At 41.5% G+C, this 16,842-nt stretch overlaps 1 protein-coding gene and 1 pseudogene across 1 annotated transcript; both read right to left on the reverse strand.

The window, feature by feature from the left end:
* The window catches only part of LOC139023831 (uncharacterized), a 97,999-nt pseudogene extending 94,385 nt beyond the window's left edge, over positions 1 to 3,614 (reverse strand).
* Positions 3,615 to 5,280: 1,666 nt separating this feature from the next.
* On the reverse strand, positions 5,281 to 16,268 carry LOC111960137 (protein mono-ADP-ribosyltransferase PARP14-like). The gene is made up of 8 exons (XM_070437797.1): positions 16,097 to 16,268; positions 15,073 to 15,170; positions 12,565 to 14,439; positions 12,212 to 12,448; positions 11,903 to 12,127; positions 11,631 to 11,742; positions 10,988 to 11,464; positions 5,281 to 5,315 (listed from the first exon to the last, which is right to left on the reverse strand). The coding sequence occupies exons 1-8, from the start codon at positions 16,266 to 16,268 to the stop codon at positions 5,281 to 5,283; spliced, it is 3,231 nt and encodes a 1,076-aa protein (XP_070293898.1).
* Positions 16,269 to 16,842: the final 574 nt, after the last annotated feature.

The raw sequence follows: 16,842 nt of genomic DNA on the forward strand, positions 1-16,842 counted from the left end.
AAGTGTTTTAAGCAAACACAATATAGCATTATATTAGCTTACTACAATAGCCTACCACACTACCGCATTCATTCATCAAGGCACGTTAGCGATAGCAATAGGCACGTTAGCGTTAGCGAATAAACCAGCAAAAGATATTAAATTTCACTAACCTTCATAAACCTTCCTCAGATGACAGTCCTGTAACATCAGGTTATACATACACTTATGTTTTGTTCGAAAATGTGCATATTTAGAGCTGAAATCCGTGGTTATACAACGTAGCATAACGTAGCATAACGTCTTTTTCCCAGAATGTGCAGATATTTCTATTAGACTCTCACCTATTCTGACCAAATAGCTATTCATAAACATTACAAAAAAATACATGTTGTATAGGAAACGATAGATCCATTAGTTCTTAATGCAATCTCAGTGTTAGAATTCTAAAAATATCTTCATTACGACATAAGACTTAGTTATGGTAAGGGAATAACCAAAACCTGAGCGCAAAGCTACTAGTACACAGTTCGACAGATATATGAAATAYCATCACAAAATGGTTCCTACRTTTGCTGATCTTCCATCAGAATGTTGTACAAGGGGTCCTTTGTCCAGAACCGTCTTTGTTTGGATTCAGAACGTCGTTTTTCCCTCTTGAATTAGCAAGCACACTGGCCATGCGGCGCTAAGCTCTCCAACGTCAACAAAGTCAAACAACGCAACACGCCTAACGTCCCGAATAAATTTCAATAATCTAATGAAACTATATTGAAAAAACATACTTTAGGATGATATTGTAACATGTATCAAATAAAATCAAAGCCGGAGATCGTATTCGCCCATAACGACAGCTTTCCAGTAGGCAATAACAGGTCCCAACACGCGCCTTGCAGAGAACAGAAAATGGGGGACACGTTGTTCCAAGAGGGATTATTCAACGTCAGACCGAGATAATCAACTCATTTTTCCTCTCACTTCCTCTTGACATCCAGGGGAAGGTGTATGACGTGCACGTATAGTCATACGTATCATGCCCATTTATAGGCAGGCACTTGAACAGAACATAGATTTCAGACTTTCCACTTCCTGGTCACAAAGTGTGCTGCCAAATGAGTTCTGTTTTACCCACAGACAAAATTCAAACGGTTTTAGAAACTAGAGAAACTTTTCTATCCAATAGTAATAATAATATGCATATTGTACGAGCAAGAATTGAGTACGAGGCCGTTTTAAATTGGGTACGATTTTCCCCCAAAGTGAAAACAGCACCCCCTGTCCTCATCAGGTTTTAAGCAACAGCTTTTTTTCTGGCCACTCTTCTGTGAAGCCCAGCACTGGAGTGTATGGCTTAAAGTGGTCCAATGGACAGATACTCCAATTTCCGCTGTGGATCTTTGCAGCTCCTTCAGGGTTATCTTTGGTCTCTGTGTTGCCTCTCTGATTAATGCCCTCCTTGACTGGTCTGTGAGTTTTGGTGGGCAGCCCTCTCTTGGCAGGTTTTTTGTGGTGCCGTATTCTTTCCATTTTCTAATAATGGATTTAATGGTGCTCCATGGGATGTTCAAAGTTCAGATATTTTTTTTATAACCTAACCCTGATCTGTACTTCTCCATAACTTTGTCCCTGACCTGTTTGGAGAGCTCCTTGGTCTTCATGGTGCCGCTTGCTTGGTGGTGCCCCTTGCTTGGTGGTGTTGCAGACTCTGGTGCCTGTCAGAACAGGTGTATATATACTGAGATCATGTGACACTTAGATTGCACACAGGTGGACTTTATTTAACTAATTATGTGACTTCTGAAGGTAATTGGTTGCACTAGATCTTATTTAGGGACTTTGCAAAGGGGGTGAATACACATGCACGCACCACTTTTCCATATTTTTTTTTTTAAACAAGTCATTTTTTTTCATTTCACTTCACTAATTTGGACTATTTTGTGTATGTCCATTACATGAAATCCAAATAAAAATCAATTTAAATTACTGGTTGTAATGCAACATAATAGGAAAAAAGCCAAGGAGGATGAATACTTTTGCAAGGCACTGTATATGTATATGATTATTTTTTAGCTAAACAGGTACCTGCTCTGAATGACTCGCAGTGGTGACCCATCATTCAGGGCAGGTGGGGCAGAATCCCCTTTTTTGAGCCCCACATTTTTTGCAAAACATATTTTTTTGGGGGGAGGGGGCTTGCCTGTTTTGCATGTTATTTTGGCATTGATACGTGTCACATATCAGTTCGCAAACAATGTACAAATAATATATATCATTGAGTTAATAAATCGGTTTTCTTGAGTAAGGCAGCTCCAAAATGCAGGTGTTTCAGCCTAGCTCAGTGCTTTCTGTGGTGGTGGGGCATGCCAGCAGAAAATAGGGGGCATTGCGCTGTGATTGGCTCAGTGTTCTATCAATTATGGGGACTTTACGTCACTGCCAAGTGTAAGAAGAGACATTGAAAATTCTAGCCCTTTGGCTGCTGCCATAGATGTGCCCATCCAAGGTTCAAGGTAATTGGTCACAGATAAAATGACGTCAAATCACGTTATATGTACAGTAGCTTTGATTGGACTGATCATGTCAACATCATACTTTTACAATCTTAGCTAGCAGTCATCATCATGAATCAAGTCGACAATCTACTGGCAAATACTTTTTAATCCTTGTCATTTGAAGAGAAATAATGAACAGAAATTATAGATAAAACATATCGGTGCTCATCGGCCATTGGACTTAAACATTACACAACAAGTTGGAAATCGCAAATTCAATGAGTGGTTTGGAAGGAATCAATGACAGTGGCTGTGTGGTCCCAAATCTGGGAGTAAGGGGCTCTTTTCCAAGTTTCATGCGCTCAAAACAACTGTTTACTCGGAGGTCTGCTGTGCCACCTTTCTGTTCAAGTGAGCCGAGCAAAACAATGTGAGTCCAACATTTTTTTGTATGCTGCTTCATAAATGATGTAATATGCCAGGGAGATATGTATACTGTAGCTAAGAAAGTAATACTAATTTTATGGTGTGTAGTACGATGTTAGTAGCCCATGTGCCTCATCCTAATAATTTAGTCTATTTACCCCTCTTCATTTTGCCTACTGTTCTACTGTAGCCTATAACCTGTTTTAGAGAAATGTAATCATCGAATATTGTGAGTTTTCATTGTCTGCTTATGCCCCCTTTAATTATCCTACGGTTCTAACTTGGTGTACAAGGAGAACACTGTAAGAATGGCACATGTTCTGAATTCTGTCGCTGTACATTTCAAAAGTGCTAAACAAATAGTTATATTGACTAACGCTCGCTCATTAATGTCTTAATCGAAAATATGGATTGCCTCTTATCCGCTTGCCGTCCCCTTATGCCATAGTTTGTACATCTCAACTGTCTGTAGAAACCACATTTGTTTAGCAAGTCAGCCATATCAGCTATGTTTTTTTAAAGGCAGTAAATGAGGCTGAATGAACTGTTTCGCTGACATACAAGGCTCCGCTGATAGCCAGGTGTAGCAGTGGTAAGGTGTTGGGAGTCTGCTGTTGGGACAGCTTTATGTAGGCCCTAACCGTTTGTGGGCATCGTTTGTCACCGTTATAGTACAATTAATGTATTGTTTAGTGTTGTGGCTTTGATGGCATGCATGACACTTTTTTTTGGACCACCAAGATTTACAAGCTAAAATCGACACTGTGGGTTGCCACTGCGTATGTATCAACAATGGTCCACCACCCAAAGGACATTCAACCCTTTTGACACAACTGTGTTAAACAATGGAGTCAACATAGGCCAGCATCCCTGTGGAACGCTTGGGACACCTTGTAGAGTCCATACCCCGACCAATTAAGACTGTTCTGAGGGCAAAAGGGGATGCAACTCAATATTAGGAAGGTGTTCCTAATGTTTTGTACACTCAGAGTATATTTTCCCCATTCTACACTTGACAAGCTGTTTCCTATTCCACCACTTGGCACTGTGATTATGCGGACATTTACGCACACTCTCAAGCAAACGTTCATATCGATAAATCTCACACTTTAGGTGGAAATGATCCCATGCATGGTTTACATACAGATTTCGGCTTATAGGTTCTTCGAGGATCCATTAAAAGGAATTATTTGAAGAACCCCTAAAGGATACTCCAGGAACCTTTTCTTTTTAAAGTGTACACATGATTGATAAATGAGGCCCCTGGAATGTACCATCCTGATGAATTTCAAATATATGTCTGATTCTAGGCATTCAGTTTCATATACACTACCGTTCAAAAGTTTGGGGTCACTTAGAAATGTCCTGGTTTTTGAAAGAAAAGCTATTTTTTGTCCATTAAAATAACATCAAATTGATCAGAAATACAGTGTAGACATTGTTAATGTTGTACATGACTATTGTCGCTGGAAACGGCAGATTCTTTATGGAATTTGTACATAGGCCCACAGAGGCCCATTATCAGCAACCATCACTCCTGTGTTCCAATGGCACGTTGTGTTAGCTAATCCAAGTTTATCATTTTAAAAGACTAATTGATCATTAGAAAACCCTTTTGCAATTATGATAGCACAGCTGAAAACTGTTGTTCTGATTAAAGAAGCAATAAAACTGTCCTTTAGACTTCTTGAGTATCTGGAGCATCATCATTTGTGGGTTCGATTACAGGCTCAAAATGGCCAGAAACAAATAACTTTCTTCTGAAACTCGTCAGTCTATTCTTGTTCTGAAAAATGAAGGCTATTCTATGCAAGAAATTGCCAAGAAACTGAAGATCTTGTACAACGCTGTGTACTACTCCCTTCACAGAACAGTGCAACATGGCCCTAATCAGAATAGAAAGAGGAGTGGGAGGCCCCAGTGCACAACTGAGCAAGAGGACAAGTACATTAGAGTGTCTAGTTTGAGAAACAGATGCCTCACTAGTCCTCAAGCTTCATTAAATAGTACCCGCAAAACACCAGTCTCAACGTCAAGAGTGAAGAGGCGACTCCGGGATACTGGCCTTCTAGGCAGAGTTGAAAAGAAAAAGCCATATCTCAGACTGGCCAATAAAATCAAAGATTACGATGGGCAAACGAACACAGACACTGGACAGAGGAAGATTGGAAAAAAGTGTTATGGACAGACAAATCTAAGTTTGAGGTGTTCAGATCACAAAGTAGAACATTCGGGATACGCAGAAAAAATGAAGAGATGCTGGAGGAGTGCTTGACACCATCTGTCAAGCATGGTGGAGGCAATATGATGGCCTAGGGGTGCTTTGGTGGTGGTAAAGGGGAGATTTTTACAGGGTAAAAGGGATCTTGAAGAAGGAAGGCTATCACTCCATTTTGCAACGCCATGCCCTGTGGACGGCTACAACAGGACAATGACACAAAGCACAGCTCCAAACTATGCAAGAAATATTTAGGGAAGAAGCAGTCAGCTGGTATTCTGTCTATAATGGAGTAGCCAGCACAGTCACCGGATCTCAACCCTATGGAGCTGTTGTGGGAGCAGCTTGACTGTATGGTACATAAGAAGTGTCCATCAAGCCAATCCATTTTATGGGAGGTGCTTTAGGAAGCATGGGTTGAAATCTCTTCAGATTACCTCAACAAGTTGACAACTAGAATGCCAAAGGTCTGCAAGGCTGTAATTGCTGCAAATGGAGGATTCTTTGACGAAAGCAAAGTTTGAAGAACACTATTATTTCAATTAAAAATCATTATTTATAACCTTGTCAATGTCTTGACTATATTGCCTATTAATTTAGCAACTCATGTCATGTATGTTTGTATGGAAAACAGGGACATTTCTAAGTGACCCCAAACTTTTGAACGGTAGTGTACATTTTAAAATATTCCTAAAGGGGCGTTAACATGGCTTCCATAGAATGTTGTAGTGTCATTTAAATGCTCATAATGCAGACCCTCAATGTCCCAACTTTCTAAATGCATGGCTCTGGACTGTACCATCTTGTCATCATACGGGTACAACAGTCTCTGAGTTTACGTAGTAGTATATGTATAGACCCCTTCAAGTAAGTATTACTGTACTTTTAAAATCCAAACATTTTAGTCTGATGTAATTGATGATTTCCAGAATGGATTTGAATATTTTCATTGTCAATTACAGCAATGATATAGGCTACAGTTTATTTGATAAATATTTTTTTATCATATACACATATTATAAATTACAGTATATTTGATAAATATGTTTAATCATTTTCAGGTGGTAAATTATAGTAATTATGTTTGATTAAATATTACTGATCATTTACATTAAATTACGGTCATATGTTTGAGAAATATTATTGAGAACTTAAGAGATATATTTTTGTAATTTATTGGGTCGATTTTTTTTACGTGTGGTATTTCTATAATTACAATTATGTTTTTGTTGTATTATAATATTTGTATTTTAATAAGTAATAATTCATGGGTATTGATAATTATGGTTGTTGACTGTTTGTTACAGATTTGGTCAATCCAATAACTAACACAGGCATTACATAAATATTTTCTAGAAATGATAGGTGTAATTAAACAGTTGAAGTATATTTAAAACTCTAAAAGTGTATGTCATACCAATGAAATCTCACTCAACCTTATTTACATTTGGATTATTTCATTTAAACAAAATATGTGAAAATCCTAATGACATATTTATGGTTAATATGCATGTTTCCCGTTTTTAATAATTACTACAAATAGTCATGTTTAGAAAATATTGAGAGAAGGTCAAGAACATTTTAAGGAAATCAATGTTTGTGCAATATTTTTTATTTCTAAATAATTCCTTGTAATATTTCCCTTTAAAAATAATAATCAATGACTAAACAACCCTAAGTTCTGTCCCTCCTGACATACATGTACATTAAGCATAGGTGATACCACAATGTAACTACAATGGTTAAATGTCACTATTTTGACATATTCTAATGAGACCATGTTGCTTATATATATATATATATATATATATATATATATATATATATATACACACACTCACTCACTCACTCACTCACTCACTGCTATCCAGTTGGTTATAAGCATATTTTTTCCCCCTTTTAGTATTTTCAAAGCTCAAGATTCAAAATATAGATGACATGAACTGGCATTATTTGCAGAAGCTCTCACATTCAGAACATTACATCGTTTCAGTTCAAACAATCAATATATCTAATTGAAATATGCATGTTCTACAGAAAATACATTACTGCAAATTAAATTAAATGTTCAGAACATTTACTCTCTGTGTCCAATGAATGGGTCATATTTGCTTTGGTGTAATAATCATTACAATGAAGTCAAAGAGTATAAAACCCCTGTGTCTCTGCTCCAGCTGTTTAAACCATAAGCCTATGGATGGTCATGGCCCAGAAATAAATACTATGCAGTTTAATCACAATCATTTTACATTTACATTTAAGTCATTTAGCAGACGCTCTTATCCAGAGCGACTTACAATCATCTTCTAGGGCTGTTGAAGTGACCATGTTACCATATCATGAGTCATGACCGCAGTACAATTCCCAACTCGCTAACCATCAGCAGATGCTCTACTGTTCCTCTAATCACTCTGACATCAATGCAAATACAATTTAAAAAATCACACCAAACACATCATCAAAACAGTATGTGCTTTTAAAACTCATCTCACTGTGATTGATCACTTTGAAGAAAGGAGTTCAACGACAGGTTCAAACTGAATGGAAAACATGGATGTTGTTTCAAAGCCTAACACAATGAAACGGACAGCGCTATCTAAGGTAATGATTCATAAAAAATAACCTTATGCTATTAGAGCTTATGCATACATATAAGCCTATATCTGAGCCCAAGCCTGAAAAAAATACGGAATTAAAATAATGATTGTGCCGTTATACATAGCCTACCACATTATGCATGGCAGAATAACATTTTAAAACAGTTATAAGATGTCTTTGGTACATAATTGGTCTATCCTATTCGAATTCAGAGTTAGCCAACAATTAAAGGGAATGTGTACAGGATTTTGAATATCCTAGTAATCGGTTTTTTTCTTTCTTCATAATTAATAGACTTACGCATTACGATTAGCTACAGAATATCTCACCACCGTGCGTTTCCGTCTCTTCCCCTCTCTCCATCATTCCTTTCTTGAGCGCGCAGAGAGGGGCTGTAAACAGTTTAATTAAATATATTTCGTTGTTAAAACATGTTACTATCAATGTTCTTAACAGATTTAACTGGGCACTGGGTAGCTGTAGGAAAAGGGTTGGAGAGCCCATAGTATTCAGAGTTTGGGCAGAATATCACCTGTCGCGCCGCAAGAGGATGCATGCCCCTCTGACAGTGGTTGTTGTGTGGAGTGAAATAACCGGAATAGCGGGAAGTGGCCCCTATTCGCTATTTTAGTGCATACAGATTACATTTATTTTCCCCCTGCCCAATTGATAAAGGGCTATTCTAAATCTAAAGTCATTTTACATTTGGGTAAAGACAAGATTAAACTGAGATTAGTCTGATGGGAGAAAATGTGATCAGGCAAGGAACAAAGCGCCAAGTTTTTTTGCGACTTTCTCAAATCATCAATTGCCTATAGTCGCATCATGCAGCCCATATACGTTTTGATTTCTAAGACAACTCTAAGGTTCTAACCATATAACTCTATAGGTATTGTTTGAATTTTTCACTTTTACTCCCAACATATAGCCACTTCATATGCGAACACGATCCGACATGGAAAAAACATCCTATTAAGTTAAATTATTTTCTTCGAACTATAAAGTCAGACTTTTGCATGTCAATAACCAGCTGACACATTTTCATAACTGCCACAGTACTATTTGCAATATACAGTGGGGAGAACAAGTATTTGATACACTGCCGATTTTGCAGGTTTTCCTACTTACAAAGCATGTAGAGTTCTGTAATTTTTATCATAGGTACACTTCAACTATGAGAGACGGAATCTAAAACAAAAATCCAGAAAATCACATTGTATGATTTTTAAGTAATTAATTTGCATTTTATTGCATGACATAAGTATTTGATACATCAGAAAAGCAGAACTTAATATTTGGTAGAGAAACCTTTGTTTGCAATTACAGAGATCATACGTTTCCTGTAGTTCTTGACTAGGTTTGCACACACTGCAGCAGGGATTTTGCCCACTCCTCCCTACAGATCTTCTCCAGATCCTTCAGGTTTCGGGGCTGTCGCTGGGCAATACGGACTTTCAGCTCCCTCCAAAGATTTTCTATTGGGTTCAGGTCTGGAGACTGGCTAAGCACCTTGAGATGCTTCTTACGGAGCCACTCCTTAGTTGCCATGGCTTGTGTGTTTCGTGTCGTTGTCATGCTGGAAGACCCAGCCACGACCCATCTTCAATGCTCTTACTGAGGGAAGGAGGTTGTTGGCCAAGATCTCGCGATACATGGCCCCATCCATCCTCCCCTCAATACGGTGCAGTCGTCCTGTCCCCTTTGCAGAAAAGCATCCCCAAAGAGAATGATGTTTCCACCTCCATGCTTCACGGTTGGGATGGTGTTCTTGGGGTTGTACTCATACTTCTTCTTCTCCAAACACGGCGAGTGGAGTTAGACCAAAAAAGCTCTATTTTTGTCTCATCAGACCACATGACTTCTCCATTCCTCCTCTGATCATCCAGATGGTCATTGGCAAACTTCAGACAGGCCTGGACATGCACTGGCTTAAGCAGGGGGACCTTGCGTGCGCTGCAGGATTTTAATCCATGACGGCGTAGTGTGTTACTAATGGTTTTCTTTGAGACTGTGGTCCCAGCTCTCTTCAGGTCATTGACCAGGTCCTGCCGTGTAGTTTGGGCTGATCCCTCACCTTCCTCATGATCATTGATGCCCCACGAGGTGAAATCTTGCATGGAGCCCCAGACCGAGGGTGATTGATCGTCATCTTGAACTTCTTCCATTTTCTAATAATTGCGCCAACAGTTGTTTCCTTCTCACCAAGCTGCTTGCCTATTGTCCTGTAGCCCATCCCAGTCTTGTGCAGGTCTACAATTGTATCCCTGATGTCCTTACACAGCTCTCTGGTCTTGGCCATTGTGGAGAGGTTGGAATCTGTTTGATTGAGTGTGTGGACAGTTGTCTTTTATACAGGTAACGAGTTCAAACAGGTGCAGTTAATACAGTAATGAGTGGAGAACAGGAGGGCTTCTTAAAGAAAAACTAACAGGTCTGTGAGAGCCGGAATTCTTACTGGTTGGTAGGTGATCAAATACTTATGTCATGCAATAAAATGCAAATTAATTATTAAAAAATCATACAATGTGATTTTCTGGATTTTTGTTTTAGATTTCGTCTCTCACAGTTGAAGTGTACCTATGATAAAAATTACAGACCTCTACATGCTTTGTAAGTAGGAAAACCTGCAAAATCAGCAGTGTATCAAATACTTGTTCTCCCCACTGTATATCCCTTGATTTTTACAAAACTATAAAAATGAAAAATATATGCAAAATATATATATATTTTTTTACATTTGGACAAGCAGCTACATATGTTGGACAAGGAGCTATTCTACAGTGGAATAGAACTGACTGGTGTCCACATAGTTATTAGTCAGAAACACACGTTGCCATCACTCAATGGTTTCAGGTATATCTCATCTACTTAAAGTTACTATAACCTTTCCAAAGGTGTCCTGCTTGGTCATAAATACCCTTAGCTTCATGGTAGACCGCATTGGCTGCTTTCTCTGCTGCCTCCTGTACTGTCTCTGCCTCCTCTGCTGCAGTAGCTCCTACTATCCCTCCTCTCACTGCTCCTGCTGTTGCGGCCATCCCAACGACAACTCCTGCACCTATGCCTACCCCTGCACCTATGCCTATCCCTGAACCTACTCCCACCCCTGACTCTACTGTAAGTACTGGTCCTGCTACCTCTGCCACGGCTGCTGGCACTATTGTCATTGAAGCTGCTATATGACTTTTGACTAAATTGATCAATGGTTGTTTAGCGAGTGTGAGTGGAATCATTATTGCCAGTATTACCCCAAGTAAAGCTCCTACCACTGCACCTGTTGCTATCCCCGACAATTTGATCAGGAGTTTCCTCCTCGCTCTTTCCTTGGCTTGTTTTCTCATCTCTTCCTCTGACATCTGGCCTTTGAACTCCTTCCTAAGACTCTCTATCTCTGCTTGTATTAATCTCTCCGCCTCTTGGAGCATCTCGTTGGTGTAGAACCCTCCTCTGTTATCTCTCACCATCTTCTCTATGGTGTTGAGTAACTCTGCTACTTGGTACTGGTTGTTCCTGTACCGACCCTGCTGATTGGTGTTCCAGTATTTGTTGTCGATCACGTGACAGCGGCCTCCACATTTCTCCACAAGCTTGTTCAGTTCATCATTCTGTTGGACAAACTTCTCAATGGTCAAACCATTGAGCTGGTCACCATGCGTGAAGAGGACTGTGGCATATTTGAAGGCCTCTGGTGAAAAGTACGTCTCGATTTTCGCTACGGCTTCGTTCTCGTGGACCTGTCTCTTATACACATCTAGATGTGTATAAGAGACAGGAGGACTGTGGCATATTTGAAGGCCTCTGGTGAAAAACATTCCTCCATTTTGCGAAGACTTGTTCCTCGTGGACTGTGTACCGGCTGTCTCTTATACACATCTAGATGTGTATAAGAGACAGGGTCAAACCATTGAGCTGGTCACCATGAGTGAAGAGGACTGTGGCATATTTGAAGGCCTCTGGTGAAAAATAAGTCTCGATTTTCACCACGGCTTCGTTCTCGTAGACTGTGTACCGTTCAACTTTTATACACATCTAGATGTGTATAAGAGACAGCAATACAACTGCAATGAAGGACTGTAACTGTAATTATGGATGTATGACAGTATTATAAAATGGCTGGCTGAAACATTGAAGTTAAATTATTTTTTCACCAATGCATTGAGTGAGACCTTCTTCAAAAGTCTCTGCTCACCTTGGTAGAATCTCTGTCATTTGGATGGACAATGATGCGGACAAGGAAGGGGGTTCTGCTCGCTCGGTTCTGCTCATACCTACGGATCTCTTCTAGCAGAACCTGTGTTACCACGTTGTCAGGGAACTGGAGAACCACACCAGTTCCAACTACAGGGAAGGCAACGGAACGGAAGCCCCTGTTCTCACAAGAGGTCAGGATTTTCCTCACACCCTGCCTCAGAGCCTGAGAGAGGACCAGAGGTCAAGGGTTAATGGAGGTTCAAAGTTCACAACACATACACACACACACATGCATAAAGGGACACACCTGTACTGCTGGTCCTTGGGGGTTGTTGTCCCAGCGTGCACATCTGAGAAAGAAGACACGGCCAGAGCTGAGACCAGACAGTCCCTCCACCAGAACATTGTCACCAGGTGCAGTCTGTTCCCCTGATTCCCTCAGAAATGCTGTCATCAGCGCCGGTCCAGCTACCAACGACAAGACATTACCAACACGGGAGGAGAGAGGGTCACTACCAACCATGGGGGACACCAGCGCATCCACCTTTAGAGAGAGAGATGGAAAGAGAAAGAGAAAGGGAACATTGAGTCAGTATGAAATCAACATTATTCACAGAATGTTGAATCAAGGCTGTGCCCATGTCAGTGTCTCTCTCTCACCTGCTGCTTCTCTATGGTTCCCTGGATGACCTCCACCTGGACACAGACCTCTGGAGCCACTGGTCCCCTGGCGGAGGCAGCAGTGGTGTCTCTCTGAGAAGCATGTGTAGTGGTAGTGGTGGTGCTGGACTCTACCTCCCACCCAGGAAACTCCCTCTTCCCCTGTAACAGCCTATCACATGCCTCCTGCATGGCTCTCACTACCTCTCCACTCACATCAATCAGAGTGACCTTGGTAAGGATGTGCTGTTCCCTCCCAAAGTCCCTCACTGCAGAGACTATGGCCTCAGAACACACCTTCAGAGGAACGCCGAATATCCCCGAGCTGATGCCGGGCATGGCCAGGGTCTGGAGCTCCATAGTCTCTGCCAGATCCAGGGCTGCCTTTACTGTCTTTTCCAGCTCATTTCCACTGACGCTGCCACCTACTGGTCCCACTGCGTGCAGCAGCATCTTACAAGGCAGATTCCCTCCTGTAGTCTCTACCACTGTACCTGTGGGTACTCTCCCTATCTGCCTAACCAGATCCCTGCTGGCCTGCTGTACCTCAGGCCCCCCCGCCTGGCTCAGAGCTGCAGCCACGCCCCCAGCGTGATCCAGATCCTCACTCGCTGAGTTCACCAGTGCGTCTGCCCGTTCCTTGGTGATGTCACCCTGACAAACCACTACCTGCAGCCCCCCCTGGAGGCGATAGCTGGTGGCTGTGACCGTCTCCTCACGTCTTGGTCCGGCGCCTGATTCGACTGCGCCACCATGGTTCTGTTGAGGGCGTCCCACAACTCTTACACTGGACTGGTCTCTCAGAAAGGCCCCAATCTCCTCCCTCAGCTCCTGAACCTGCTTCAGGTGGCCCAGCAGCTGCACTCTACACCCAGGACCATACCTGGCTATCACCTGGCATCTGCTCTGGTTCATCTCCTTCACCTTCTTCTCAAGTTTGGACTTCAGTTCAGCCTGGAAGGCACCTTTGGGCACATCAATCTTCTCCTCCCCAAACTCCCCCAGCAGATCCCTCTCAGCTTGGTCTAGTTTCCCGGAGGAGAGGGAGAACAGACGGAGCTCTGTGTCCCCCAGCTCTACCTCCACATGGAGTCCCAACCCCAGCAGACTGCTCAGGTTCCCAGGCCTCCCATACTCATCCCTCAGGAAGGACAGGAGGTGGGGGGCCACCTCAGGCACCACCCGCTCCAGCACCAGAGAGATTTTATCTGTAACCAACTGTCTGGCTGTCCGGACTTCACTTGCTGAACCCTCCAGCACCAGCTGAAATGAGTCACCGTGCGTCACCTTCACCCCTGGAACAGCCTCACCTAGATCCTTCTCTATCACTTTCCCTAGAAGACGGAGCTTGGACTGTCCAAGTTGACAGGTGGTGCTGATCTTCTCCTGCTTCATGGAGCTCAGACCCTGAGACTGGAAGGCCTCCAGCTCCTTCAGCTTGGCCTGGACCTTGGCCCCCTCCCCAACCACCACCGCAAACCCTTCCCCTGCCTCGCAGTAAACCCTCACATCCTCCAAACCCAGGGTACTTCTCTGCAGCAGAGACTGGCGCTTACGTGGGTCTACCTCATAGTGGCATTTGTACCGCTCCTGGAGCTGTTTGAACAGTCTCTCTACCTGTGCCTTCCATGGTCCCACCCCATCTCCACATGACCCAGCTTGGCCTGAGCCTCTGACCACTGCCCTCCCGTCCTCTGGGTAGAGGTGGACAGAGCAGCCCAGAGAGGACAGCTGCTGCTGCAGGTCTCTTCCAGCCCCAGGGCTCTCCTTCAGGTATCTCAGGAGGTAGGAGTCTAGATGGAGTTCATGCTCTAGGCCACCAGGTGGCGATGTCTGGACAGGGAGGGAGGGATGGAATGGGAAGGACTGGTGACTCTAGAGTCAGAGAAAAAAGGTGTAAGTCCTGGGGAATACCACTCTTAATGATTATTATGTCTGTCTTTATCTACATTTATTATTCATTTATTATTGTAGGTTGACCGTACAGCTGCGTCTGGATTATCTGATAAATCTAGCAACTGGTTTGTTATTTGTCCATTTAGTTTAGTACAGATTTTGTTTAGCTAAAATGTATTGTAATGAAACAGCAGGGAGCAGGTCTCGAACCCTCAACCTTCTAGCCCGAGGACCGGCGCACTATCGACTGTGCCGCAAAAGCATGCTCGTGCGGCATAGTCTATTTCCGCGCTTATGAACCCAGAGTCGTTACACTATGTTCTTGTCATTCCTCATATTGTAAATTATTGTTACTTATTATAATATCACATAAATCAAACATGCAATATAATCAGACTATTTTGACGTCATTTGAAGGGATAATAAAGTTCTTACCTGACAGACAGATCCATGATATATGACTAAGCTTTATGTTTACTGGGATGTAAATACAACAACAGTGCATTGACGTCATATTATGGAAAATAAATGTTGTATCTAACAGGTTATGTGACTTTGCATGTACTGTAAAGGTGTGTTTGTTTAGTCTGGCCTCACCACCTGACTGCTTACTGGAGAGCTTGTCTCCAGGCTGTCTCTCAGAGTGAGGGAGAGAGGTCCTCCAGGCATCTCCAACACATGATGAGCTTTCTGAAGTACCCTCTCCTGGACTGGAAGAGATACACAGTCATAATGCGTTGTTGTTGTCATGTAGTAGTAAGAACAATAACAGCAACAACAATAATAATAATATATGTTAACTGTATTCATTAAGCCTTTTGAATTCACTCCAGGACTTGAAGAGTTGAAGGATAAATAGGCTAGAGGAGTAAATTAATATACTGTATGTACAGTACATCTATAGTTATTAATTCATATTAAAAGTTATTAAAACAACGTCTGTTTTCCTGTTAAGATTGATAAATTACTCTACAGTTGATGAAATATAAAGTAATGCATGTGTCCATGGCTGTAGCCTGGCTATGTGAAAGTGAAAATTTGGCAAATATCAGATGTATTGCATATGTCAGTCATCACAGCCACAAAGTCATTTTGCTTACCTTTATTTAAGAAGGAAAGTTCTTCTTTTCAATAACGGTTTAGGAACAGTGGATTAATAACTACCTTGTTCAGGAGCAGAACGACAGATGTTTACCTTGTTAGTCCGGGTATTCGATCTTGCAACCTTTCGGTTAATAGTACAACGCTCTAACCACTAGGCTACTTGCTGCCCCTTGGTTAATTCTACAAATTATTTTCTTAATTAAAATCTGATTTTAAACCTAACCCTAACCTTATCATTAACCTTAACCATAATATTAACATTATGCCCAACCCTAACCTTAAATCAAGCAAATTTTTCATGAATTTTGATGATAGTCAACTTTGACATTTGTGGCTGTGGTAACTAGTGAAAACCGCATATCTAACAAACTTTCTGGTTCAACAAATCCTCCTAGAAAGTTTACATATTGTTTTACCAAAATGTAGGTCTATATAAATAATAATCAAATGGGCCATAGAATAAAACATATATTTGAAAAAACAAGCTTTGATTTATGGACCGACATTTCAGTTCGCTTTAACATTGTCATACCTTCGTGGTAAATAAACGCAACCTTGTAGACTTGGTCACCAACTGATTCTACTGGTCCACAATCTCCGCCACCGGATTTACGGCGAATTTCAAAGTACTTTTTAATCTTCTCTTTCTGTGGTGGGTCCAGAGTCTGGCACTCGAAGAAAACAGGGTATTTGTAAACGTCCATATTATAAAGTAGCTTAGCTATTAGTCAGTCGATCGAGGAGAATAACTACACTACTGCCACAACATACACCCACGCTTGGGCACGAATTCCTATTCTTTGATCAGATTTACAGAACATGATGAACTATAGAGATAGCCTAGTCGTCTATGATTGGTTAAAATTTAGTCCGTTCGGCCATTCCTGAAAATCAACTTCTGTGTACACGCGCTGCTCGTTGAGGGGATTCGGTTGATCTGGRGCGATCGCCCAGTTATGCSTCTTTTGRACCGGGTGAAAGRTGATTGCATTCGTTTTGGAWCAGGGCTGCCTCCTGGCCCGGTTCAAAGCCTACAGTTATGTCGGCTCAAATCAAAAGTGATGTAATTAAGCATGCGGGAGTAATGAGTAGGATTTTTTGTTTTCACGTGCAAAAGTGATTGCTTTTGATACACAAACACTTTATCTGCCTTTCCGATGGAAACTAGTTTGAAAATTTAAATATATATTGTATGGAAAATAGATTTTCTATGTTTCCGGATGATGCATCATGTAGCAATGTTGACAACATGACCAAGTGACAGATTGCTATTCGATT

This window comes from Salvelinus sp. IW2-2015, linkage group LG37 (assembly GCF_002910315.2).
Source record: "Salvelinus sp. IW2-2015 linkage group LG37, ASM291031v2, whole genome shotgun sequence".
Taxonomy (NCBI): domain Eukaryota; kingdom Metazoa; phylum Chordata; class Actinopteri; order Salmoniformes; family Salmonidae; genus Salvelinus; species Salvelinus sp. IW2-2015.

Bases quoted from the DNA above. Each gene is read 5' to 3' on its own strand.
- LOC111960137 (XM_070437797.1), bottom strand. From the start codon at position 16,268: ATGGACGTTTACAAATACCCTGTTTTCTTCGAGTGCCAGACTCTGGAC. The intron at 12,449-12,564 runs GTGAGAGAGAGA...CTCTCTCTAAAG, and splicing joins GAACCATAGAGAAGCAGCAG to GTGGATGCGCTGGTGTCCCC. The intron at 11,465-11,630 runs GTGACCAGCTCA...ATACACATCTAG, and splicing joins CACAGTCCTCTTCACTCATG to ATGTGTATAAGAGACAGGTC.